Genomic DNA, 12,195 nt, shown 5'->3' with positions numbered 1-12,195 from the left:
ATTTTGATCACCAGTCGTAAAATCAAGAAATTTTTTGTCACTTTGTAAAACATTATCCACCGTTTGCGCAACAAGTTCAATTATTTGTTTATAAACGAAATATTAAAAAGTATATTTATACTTTTAGCAATTTAATTTAGATTATTTTACTGACTAGGTATGAATTTTTTCAGATTTTACTGGTGCAATTGATTTGGAAAATTTCGCAACTGTAAATATTTAAAACCAGCGTATCTGGTCGGTAAAGTACCGACCTACGAGTCAAGCTATTTTAGTAGATTTTTCTCTTTTCATAATAGGGCAAAAAATGAAATCCAATAGAATAGTCTGCTGAATTCTCTAGCTTTTCCATTTAAATTTATTGATGGGCAACAATTTCGTTTAATTAATGCCAGCAATGCTCACAGTTGTTTGAAACCAGTGCAATAACCCAGGGGTACTCTATTTGTACTCATTCATACATACCTTTGGTAAATTAATCATTATAAATCTTGTTCTTTTTTTCCTCAACATAAAAATGCAACTCACATGAATAAAAAAAAAACCTTTTATCTCATCATTAATTTCATGTTTTAATAATTCCTATTATATGTATCGACTGCTGATACTGATAGAAACAGAAGAATTGAATTTCGTTAGTTCAATCGAGATTCCCGAACGCCAAAAATTTAAATATTTTTAAATTTCCTAGTATTCATCCCTCTCCCCCTCTCCTACCCTATCAACCAAAATTCATTAATTCTGAACGTTTCATTCTTCTCCAAACGATTTCCGAAATCAGTTAGAATGTATTAAGGGGCCATGTAATTTACAATTAGAGTGAAAATTTCAATCCGACTATTTTGTAGGGTGAAATGATTCTTTTGAAAAAAACAAATTGTTGGGCTCGGTGTAAGGCCATTATTGAGGGTATAAGAATTTCTTTTTCGAAAAAGAAACATTTCACTCTAAAAAATAATGGGATTGAAAATTTTACGCTAATGGTAAGTCATATGGCTCTTTAAAGCCCAGTTGGAGGGGGTCACGTGATTATAAATAAACTAACGTGGGTGAAATATTGGTGACATGAGAATCAAAGATAATTACCAGCCTACGGTAACAAATGAAAATGGAAGTCGGTAATTCTCTTTGGTAACTATCAAATAATTATTTTAGTTGCAATCTGTAATAGTAATTAGCGGTTATGTATCGAATCGCAAATAATTCCAACCGCGCCTTAAGGATTAAACAAAATTTTTTCACGAAATATTTACACAAACGATCAGTAATACTTTCACTAATTCATAATAAATTGAATAACTTTTCCCAAATCTTGGAACAAGTTTCCATAACATCTTCAAATGATCACCAAACAAACGAGCATCATTAGAATACATAAGTAATTTCTCGTGTGTCAAGTATCAGTAGAATTTTATACTCAATTTTTGAGGTTGTTATTTTAGGCTGTGGATATCAAGTCTGTTCGAGGAAACTAATTCTGACATGTTGAAAAACACCAGACCACGGAAATGCTTAAATGAAACTCGGCGTGATAATGCCATGAGATAACGGAACAAATCGTTGATCGATAAAGTCTCACGAATTATTTTCCGGGAGGTCAGACACTCATGTTGGTTATGTGGGACGTATGTCTGGTATGTAATCGATAACCAGAGGAATTGACAATGGCACCGGGTCAACGTCAGAAACAATTGTTTTATGTGAAAAAGGATCAAAAAAAGAGTAATAATGTTAAAAAGACAACCAAGTGAGTGGTTTTTATAAATTATTTTATCCAATAGACAGTGTTATTTACCATTCAACCTTTTTGAACAATTTAACCTCACTTTTTGACGTGAGGATTTCGTACAGTGTGTCTCAATAGTTTATTGTTATTTAAAGAAATATTTGTACGAGCCACTACATTATTTTGCAGGCCTCGAGAAACCTCTGTTGAGATCCCTCTCATTTACCCTAGAGCTGACATAGCCTTCAAGCTGCTTTTGACAGTTAGATTTTGCTCGGCTATTTGGAGCTACATAAGTGATTGTGATGAAACGTTCAACTACTGGGAGCCGGTAAGTCGATAAACCAATCTTTTGCTTCCGAATAAAAGCATTGTCATCGCCCACTCCCGACTCAAAAAACATTCTAATTTCCTTAGGAAGCTATGTAGAATGCCTGCAATGTAAAATTCCAAAAATTTTAGAAAATCTCGATAATTATGCGAGGTTGCTCTTCTCCAGGGGTTTTTATTTAGTTAAGACAAAATATAGCTGGGTATAAAAACATAAAAAAATTTGAAATTCTGTCAAATCCTAGATAAGAGTTGAAGCTAACTGTGGACTCAGATTCAGCTCGGTCGGTCAAGCCGATTGTGAAAAATCGTGATTTGTTTATAATTGGTTTTTTGAAATTATCTTCAAAACTTGACAAGTTATTCAGTCGTTTCTTTTTTCATCCTTTTCGACCCCCGAGTACTTAGCAGGAAGGGTACAATAATTAGGAAAACTATCTTATGTATTCGATTGAACATCTTCAATACATGATTGTACTAGATTTTTTTTTGTTTGTACATTGACTTATAAATTATAAATAATTATTCTATCTTTGGCATGATGGTGGCCGGAACAAAATGAAAAATTGCTCAATGGGTTCAATAAATGGTCAATTCGATAGGAAATTGTTTGTACATCATGAATTACTTATTTGTTTTCGTTTGTACATTCCTTATTAATTGCTTAAATAACAAACTAATAATTCTCATTCGCCACCCCCGCCCTCACCCCACACGACAGCTGCTATGGTTCCTGTACTGTGATCTTCGGATTCACAGCCGGATTTCCGAAGATACTTTAAAAATAATTATCTCATAATTAATCACGTTAATCAATGACACACAACCCTGTAATACATCTGTACGAATCATAAATTGTGTCGCATGAATAATATCTACAATGTTGTTGGCTATTCCTTATCATAACCTCCTTTGAGCTGTCAAAAACCACAGTCGAAATTTCCAATGTCCTCAAAATGATGATATTTATTATCATATTTTAAACATATTTAATTTAGACAATTGACGGTTTATCAGATGTCGTAGTGTTCAATTTTATCTTTTTTATTGAGGTAGAAAATAACAAAATGAAGTATATATAATCGCGCACAACATAGGAACCATTACAGCAGTCGTGGGGGGGGGGGAATGAGAATTATTAATTTGTTGTTTAATCAATTAATAAGGAATGTACAAACGAAAACAAATAAGTAATTCATGATGTACAAACAATTTCCTATCGAATTGACCATTTATTGAACCCATCGAGCAATTTTTCATTTTGTTCCGGCCACCATCATGCCAAAGATAGAATAATTATTTATAATTTATAAGTCAATGTACAAACAAAAAAATCTAGTACAATCATGTACTAGCGATGTACAATCGAATACATAAGATAGTCCTAATTATTGTACCCTTTCTGCTAAGTACACGGGGGTTGCTGTTTTTCATGATTACATCCATTATGAATCAATTAAAAATTGGAAAGAAAACCCTGGGAGAAATCATAATTATTTGCATTTTTCTGTCTCTGAAAAAAATGGTTCAACCACTCACGCGTGCAAAAGTCAAACTATTGAGTTCCAATTCGAACGAGACTTTCCATTCATTACTACAACAGATGGTATTAAAAATGAGCATAATTGTATCATTAGTTTTTCAGATATTTGATTTTTCATGTAAAATGATAATGTGGAAGATCTCAGACTTCAATTGTGAGATATTCCACATTGTCAATTTTGTCATTTGCTGGCCATTCTATAAAACTACTAGTTTTATGAACCATAACTCACCTTGTTTGAAGTTTTTACTAATTATTGTTCTGCATTTGAAGTTTAAAAAAAACGTCTCGCCGTTCTTTGCACATTACTTTCAACAGTCAACTAGAATTCCGTTATGTTTTCAATCACCGCAACTCTGTAGTTTTCCAATATTTACTGATTGAGAGTTAAGATTTGATTTTGTGCCATCTGAAAACATTTTTATAGAGTAATTTATTTTTTCAAATTTAAACAAGAGAAGATTCTAAATTGAATAGATACATAACAAAATATAATTTGTACGAGGCTCAGCATACTTGCTCTGATTTGTCAGAATTACTAGAAAAAATAACTAACAATTAAATGTGATTCAATTTTTAGAATTTTAAGTACATAAAGTAAAAAATGGTTGAATAGACCTGGAATTGTTAAGCACAACAGAAGTAAATTAAAAATATAATTTCTTCTAAATAGATCCCCCAGTAGATAAAATAGGGAACGATTCTCAAGAAGACGAGAATTAGCTGCCGATTTTTAACAGAGAATATCTCGTATAGAAAATGATCCAAAACGTTACCCGGAGTATGGGTAGTATCACACTCACTTTTGTAGCTGTTGAATATGATCTTCACCTGAAAGAATACAACAGTGAAAACAATGTGACCCCCCCTTTTTTTTAATATTTCGTGACCTATGGGCATAAAAGATTATTTATTTTTATCCCTTGAGAATAACACTACCATAATATTGAGTAATGTTGCACAATTTTTAGTTTAAAAGTGATGAATATCATTTAACACAGTAACTTAATAATAGAATATCCTTTGGATCTACGAGGAGAGCTTTGAAATGTTTTGGATAAAAAGTGGATTTTTAAAACTCTTGAACTTTTGCCGCAAGATACTCAGCTACACGGAAGCTGTTAAAAATTTGTTAGAAATGTGTGCTAAAGCTAAGTTTGTAACTCCAAGTTTTTCTAACATTCTTATTCTCCTTATTAAATACGTGTCCCTAGGCATAATCTAACTCACATAGAATCTCCGAAATATTATTTCAATTAAATCGCAAAAACTTGTCTCGTTTCGCAACCTAGCGACATGGACCTCTGCAGAATGCTCAACGTTGCATTCCTCAGAAGGTCTACAATTTCACAATTTCCATGACGCCACGTCCTTCAACGCGATTTACATCTTCGGACATAACAGCTAGAATTTTATGGCGCAGTCAGTAGGATAGGCATGAACTTCCTCATTCTTACCTCACTAGTGAACCTTCAATAGAAAATTTGAAATTTCATATCACTCGACCTATTTGCAGATTCACGCAATTTGAAGATTAATTCGACTATTTAGAAGTGATTAAAGAGCAACTAATTAAAATTCAATTTCCATTTGAACAGAAATTATTCATTTGGTTTTAATACAAATTAATTGTCTCATATCTCGCAATGATTGGAGAAACACATATTTCAACATAACTTTGCTAAATCACATAGAAAGCGCTGATTTTATTACCGCAGATTGTTCACGCGATGCGGTAGCAACCACTCCTGTCGAAGATGCTGCAGCCTCAGACAGATATAATGATTATATTAAAGCTCACGATATCTCGAACAGCATCCTGTAATTTCTCGGGTGCTTCCTACCCTGATTGGCGAATGTCAGTACGCAGTTAGAGCAAATACAGGATCTATACCCACTGCCGATGAACAGAAGGACCAATATATCCACCGCATCTTAAAAACAGTGTTATCGCCTGCTAAAAAGATTTATTAACCGATACTCACATCTATTTAGTGAACCACATATTCCAATATTAATTGAAAGAGATAAGGGTCAGTATAGCTTTACATACTTGCCAACACGGTTCGCGGTCTGTTAAAATTCGAATACGAAACCTTGTATAATTTCCTGGATCGTTTGTCAGCTAGTACTAGTTCAATATGGTCTAAGTGCTACCGACACCTATACCTACGAAGAAGCGGACAGACCCGCCCTTGAGAAAATCCTGCACGAGAATGCCCTAGCAATATTTAAGGAGTAGTCCACAGTACATCAAGGATAGAAAAAAAAAGAAAAAAAAAAGTTGTCTCCTACGCATCACTAGGTGAAGCTTTCGACTATGCTGTACCTCGTAATTGCATATCAGCATTTGTTTCGTCTCATTCATCGGCGTGCTCTTTTTGCTGTTTCAAGTTTTTCCACATACATACTGTCAATAGTTTGGCTGTGGTGTTTATTTATCCTCACATCCTTATATGAGAACACGAGTGGACCTACATTTTTTAAGTAAGTTTCGAACCACTCAATGTTTGTTTTTCTCCACCCATTTGTGGATCTCTCTGTATTTTCTTTATTACTAAGGGATTTTTGAGGGTTTTGCTTGCCCCCACTACGCGTCCTCCCCTGGAGACTTTTGTAACTCGAGTTCCCGAGTTTCCATGGCTATTTTCTCTGTAAGCAGATCTTTTGCACAGTCCTGAAAAATCCGAGATGATCTTTCATTTTGAGCAAGCTCTTGTACGTTCATCACGCTCATGCCCAACCGCTTCATGTCCTTCTCTTTCAGGAGATCGTACCTGTCGCAGTCGTTCAGAACGTGAGTATCCGTTTCGTCTTCACCACACGGGTACAGATCTGAGTCTATGGATCCCTGCTTGTGAAGTCTGCTCTTGAAATTGCCATGACCGGTCATGAACTGAATGGCAAATCTATCTGGAAGAAGCCATTCAGCATTTATTCGTCTGGTCACATCTGGCCGATATCTGAAACTGGTTCTATCCTTTTCAGAGTTCTCCCACTCTCTCTGCCAGATTTCATTAATTTTACAATCAATGTCTTTCAGGACTCGTGCTTCCCATTTTTCTAGCCTTTTCCCGGGATTCCGCGTCTCGGGGCCATATACATGTGGGATTACTTTAAGGGTGAAAAGGATTGGTAGTGAAAAACTCAGGAAACACTTCTAACTAGATATATTTAATATTTTAACTCTACAAGGCTTCTAAAACTACTACTCTCGTTTGATCGATCCTCAACTCTAGAAGATCTCGCAATCAAACTATGACCCCGTTCTCTCGAAGGTCACACTCAACTCTTTAACTCTACTCGACTCTATCTCTAACTACTCTATACGCTCTACTCTATGATCTCTCTACCAACTACTTCTAGACACTCTACTCACTAACTATTCTATTCCTCGTAAGGGTCTCTCAGGGTGCCCTACATCGCCCCCCACTCCGAGGTCGACACGGGAAAGGTTTTCCCCCTGACGTCAGCAGCATCGGCTGACCAGGACCCATTTCACTCTCGTCCTCTCTCTCACACACACACTCACACTGTCTGGCCCTCACTACAGTAGGACAGGCCCCACTGCCATTAAGCCATAACCTGGATTCCTCACTGGAGGAATCCTACTACTCTTCCTATACTTGTATTATTGTATTGCTAAGGGCATATTCCTGAACATCTGGACCGCGTGTCGCGACGTTAGGAGGGATTTCCCCATAACAATATAAATGTCCAAAAATCTCCGATACTACATACAAGATCCTCGATCCCTATTTTCTTCCCTTTACTCAGATTGTATTTCGCTGTTCTGCGGATACACTCCAATGTGACGGGCACATTCCCCGTCAGAACCGTCAGCGCTTGCGCTGAGACAGTTCGATATGCACCTGTGACTTTGATCAGCGCAAATCTCTGAGCCATGTCAAGTTTAACCCTGACATGTTTTAGCATTCTAGCATGCCATCCTGCTGCCGCGTAGGTAGCTATCGGCACGAAGAGACCTTTGTATTTTGTTCCCACCGCTTTTGGACCTATTCCCCATTCTCTTCGGGTCACTCTGCCCAGCCTTTCAAATAGATTTTTGGTTCGCTCGGAGATTTTTCTCACATGTTCTGCTACACTTAGGCCTGTACCGAAGGTGATTCCTAGGTACTTGTAGTGTTCTGTTCTTTTCACTCTGGTTCCTTTAATTCTGACGTCCGGAGACGTCTTCTTGTGAAAGTTCCCTTTTGCAAATACCATTTCACACTTATGTGCAGCAAGCGTGAGCTTGTTCTCGTCACACCATCGAACTATCGCGTCTAGTGCAGCTTGACCTTTTTCCTCCAAATCTCTTCTGCTGTGTCCTGCAATTAGAACTACTTGATCGTCAGCATACGCCAGCCTCTTGCAGCTCATATTTTCAAGCATCTTCAGATTTGAGTCGAAGATGAGGTTCCAGAGCGTGGGTCCAATTACTAAGCCCTGAGGGCAGCCCTTGCTCACGGGCTTGATGACTTTTCAAGCAGACTCTCTCATCATTACCTTCCTGTTAGAGGGGTAATTGTTGATGAGTAAGTATAGTTTTTTGGGGCAATCCTTTTCTCTGAGCGCTCTTAGAACACTGGACTACTACACATTATCGAAGGCACCTTTTATGTCAAGAAAAATGACCATAACATATTATTGACTTGAGTTTTTCACTATATTTCTGAACTGGACTATAGCGTCTTCCGTGGATCTACCGCATCTGAAACCATATTGATTTTGGGATAATTGTGGTTCAATTATCCCAGTTAGTTTCGTTAGCATAAGTGCTTCCAGTATCTTACCGAGGATTGGCAGGAGACAGATTGGCCGATACGATGATGGGTCTGTTTCGTCTTTGTCAGAGCCCTTCTTGATTGTTACTACTCTCCCAATTTTCTAGGAATCTGGAAAAAGGGAGTGTAGAAGACGTATATTTTTAGCAGGTCTTCGCTTATTATCGGCATTGCAGCTCTTAATATATCCAAGCTGAAGTTGTCTGGCCCGGGGGCTTTTTTCAACTTCATCTTGTTTATGCATGCTGTTAGCTCTTCCTTGGTGAAAAGTTTCATTTCGCCTTCTGGTGTTCGCTTGTTCAGGCCCCGCATCGGCCCTCCGTCTCTCCATCCTCGCTGTCTTCCGGAAACAACTTATCCATCATGGCTTTGGCCGTTGCTTGCCAGTCAGTAGTATACTCATTGTCATACTTTATGTTATTGATTACATCTTTGGTCTTGATTTTTCCTGTTTGGAGTTTGTATACGAAGCTCCATGGATTTTCGTTCTCGTTAAGGGGAGAGCCTGATTTAGAGGCTTCAAAAAATCCACTTTTTTGCGTAAATCACTTCCTAAACTATCCAAGAATATGTCTCCAAAATTTCAGAACAAAATTCGGATTATTTTCGGAGATACAGATGAAATAGTGAGCAAGCGTCGAGCAGGTATACGAGCGCCTGGACCGCCTGGAGCCCGCTTGTTCCACCCCTTGATTTATTATGTATATTATAATGAAAAGGGACTAACGGTCCTTCGAGACAGCTTAACTGTCTATAGAAGGTCTGTGGGGGTCAAACTATTAGTGTCAGGGTGTTGGTGAGCTGGCTAACATCGGCTATAATAAAGTTACATTTTGCTTTCAATCAATTTGTGAATGTTTCTTCATCGGACGATGGAGGAGCTAATACGAGCCGCAGTGAGAAGAAATTGGCATCTGCGACTACGTACGACGTTATAGTTTATCCGTCTCATTGTTACCGCATAATTGAGTTTGTGTCTGTGTTTTTGGCAATTTTGGAGTTAGTTATTTGCAATTTGTGTAAGCAAAGAATAACGTTCGCCGAAAGCAGCCATCGTGGTTTAGGATTTAAAATTATTTTGTCGTGTCGCTGCGGTAAACGAGAAATCCAATCCGGACCGTTGATTCACACCGGCTACGAAATCAACAGAAGAATTGTGTTCGTCATGAGGCTTTTGGGTATCGCACGAGAAGGCATCAACATTTTCTGTGGTCTAATGGATCTATCTCATCGATCTCAAATCGAATTTCACCCTGCCTATTCGTGGTACACATAGCTAAAAATATCAGGATCATATGTGAATTTTCTCGGATTTTTAAAAACATTTTTAGAGGTTGCGCCAACTGGTTTCATTTCTTATGGACTTTTACACGTAACGGACAGACTAAATGCAATAATAATTTTTTTTAAATACAATGACTCGACCTTTCGTTATGAACTCTCGTATACTTTCCGGCAGAAAGGCTAAGAGTAAGATAAGATTTTTCTTCCAACAAAAAAACGATTTGTTATTAAAATAAAAATCGTAATTTCTGTTCAATTTAGGGATTTTCAGTGGTGTCTACGACGCTTCGGGAGTTTTCGATATTCTTCTCGATTCGGTTAGATGATCATTGAACTATCTGACTATCATTTAGAGGGAAGAAATTTTTTTTTTTGCAAATGCAATGTGGTGAAAAACAGGAAAGAAAATTGTCAAATTTTCGTGTAGAGACAGGTGTCCGACTCATCCGGTGCTTTTATGACGGTTGTATACAGTGAAATGGAACCCAGGCAAAAAAATTTGGCCTGCCGGACTGACTTTTCATGGAAAGGAACTGAACCCTTAGTCCGTTAAGCTAGTTATGGCATATAATTTCATTTCGAATATCTCTCAAGAAGAAGAACTCTCAATCATAGAAGAATCTGAAGATTTCTCAATCATTTATATTTTTATTACAAAATAGACATTGTTAATTTAATCAATTGACAGAAATTTCAACAAAATTTGAATCGTAAAAATAGGTTCATTCTAAGTATAATTCATTACATAATACTGACAATTCTCGAATGTCACTGACGCTCAAATAGTTTATTGTACTTAGTAGTTTTTTTATTTCTTTCAATGTATAGCTCATCGAGGCCTTTTACATTCCCCCCGGTTGCATCTTATTATTTTTTCCGCTTTCATCTCCCGCAGTCCAGCCATTCTTTCATCCCTCTCGTTCTGCTTTCATCCTTCCACTCCCAGTGCTCTCTCTGCTCTACTTGTGACCCCTACTATAATTTTTCAGTACTGCGGTCTACTTTTTTTTACATGTTACTTATCTCTATTAACTTTTCACCTTTGCGAGTTACCTTATTCTATTTTAAACCTATGTCTACTCCCTCTGCTATGATGCTGGTGCGCTATTGGCCAGTTTTTCGAACTCTTTCGCGAATTTACATAGATTCGTTTTCAGTCTCCCCCCGAGAGTTTCCCTGAGTTTCACTAGTAGACGATCACCCGTCAGTCCCCCTCTCCAGATCTCCACTTCTTTTACGCAATCTGCTTCCATTTTTTCCCTTGCTTTTTCGCATACCCACATGTGTTCGAAAGTCTCTTCCTCCTTCCTGAATATCCTGCACTTAAGGTCTTTGTACCCCTTGCTCCCAGATTTCCCAAGATTTCCGCACCTCATTCTAGCCCACTGTTCTTTTTCCCAGTTCTTGATTTTTCTGATTTCCCAGTAGTTCCATCCATTACTGGAGGGTGCTCCCAGCCACTTATACTCCTCCCAGTATGAGGACTTCTTTATTTTTTCCTCGTCTCTTTCGCGGTCCAGCTTGCGTTTCTCATCTGCCATCTCTTCCATGAGCTTTTCCAGCCTTGGTATTTCCTCCACGTCCCATATCCGTTTTAAGAGTCCAACTCCCTGTACTTCTGCCAGAGCTTCCTTGATGGCTATTCCCATTTTTGTGGGGTTGCCATTTAGTATGGCTCTGACCTCCTCCCTAAGGCATATTCTGGGCCACCTATTTTCTGGCATTCTCAGTATATCTGTGATGTATCTATGCGTCCTCCTCCTTGTCTCTACCTCTAGGCTTCTTCGGTCGGCCTCAGTCTTCCATATATAGTCGGGAGTGTTCCTGGAGATTCCCATCACCATCTTTACGTATCTTCCCTGCATTCTCTCTATGATTTCACTCCTTGTCCACCCCCATACTTCTACCCCATAGATACATCCTGATTTCGCTAGAGTATCCAACAGGTATAATCTCCGCTTCAATCCTCCCAGTCTCGACCTCTTCATTACCTCCCTCGCTGCATTTATTGCTCTCTGTGCCTTTGCTGCCAGTTTTTTCAGGTGGTTGCCAAATGTGCCCCTAGATTTGAACCAAAACCCCAGGTATCTGAACTCATTTACCACTTCCACATTCTCTCCATTTAGCACCCAGTCATCCCCTTTTTTCAATCTGCCACCTCCTCTGAATACCATAATCTTTGTTTTTTTGACATCGATCTCCAGTTTGTTCTCCAGCACAAATTCTTCCAGCGTCTTGAGCATGCATGTGAGGCCCTCAGGTGTCTCTGATACCAGGGCAATATCATCTGCCAATTTAAGTATGAAGATTTTCTGGTTACCTACCACAGTGCCTCCTTCGTTTCTCTCAATCAATGCGTCGTCTATGTCATCAATAAAGAGGCAGAACAGAATTGGGCTCAGCGGGCATCCCTGCCTCACTCCCCCAAATGATTCGAACTCCTGTGTCGTGCCCCCTTCTGTAATTACCGTGTTCATAGTTTTCCTGTAGATACATCTGAGCATCCTGTGCATCCTGTCTCTGAC

General features: G+C 38.2%; 1 protein-coding gene and 1 long non-coding RNA gene across 3 annotated transcripts in view; one reads left to right on the top strand and one right to left on the bottom strand.

Annotated features, from left to right (window-relative positions):
* Window positions 1-1,408: 1,408 nt before the first annotated feature.
* Window positions 1,409-12,195, top strand: part of LOC135166227 (alpha-1,2-mannosyltransferase ALG9) — a 34,577-nt gene continuing 23,790 nt past the window's right edge. For both annotated transcript variants that reach the window (XM_064128306.1, XM_064128305.1), the window contains exons 1-2: window positions 1,409-1,747; window positions 1,916-2,057. In XM_064128306.1, the coding sequence (XP_063984376.1) occupies window positions 1,665-1,747; window positions 1,916-2,057 (225 nt within the window). In that variant the 5' untranslated portion in view covers window positions 1,409-1,664. The remainder of the gene's footprint in view (window positions 1,748-1,915; window positions 2,058-12,195) is intronic.
* LOC135166228 (uncharacterized) lies at window positions 2,024-4,981 on the bottom strand. Its single transcript, XR_010299641.1, has 4 exons — window positions 4,830-4,981; window positions 4,403-4,430; window positions 3,832-4,008; window positions 2,024-2,160 (listed from the first exon to the last, which is right to left on the bottom strand). It is a non-coding gene; the product is annotated as an uncharacterized LOC135166228 (long non-coding RNA).

This window comes from Diachasmimorpha longicaudata, chromosome 9 (genome assembly GCF_034640455.1).
Source record: "Diachasmimorpha longicaudata isolate KC_UGA_2023 chromosome 9, iyDiaLong2, whole genome shotgun sequence".
Taxonomy (NCBI): Eukaryota; Metazoa; Arthropoda; class Insecta; order Hymenoptera; family Braconidae; genus Diachasmimorpha; species Diachasmimorpha longicaudata.
The sequence above is the reverse complement of the archived record's forward strand: the minus strand, read 5'-3'. Positions and strand labels throughout refer to the sequence as shown.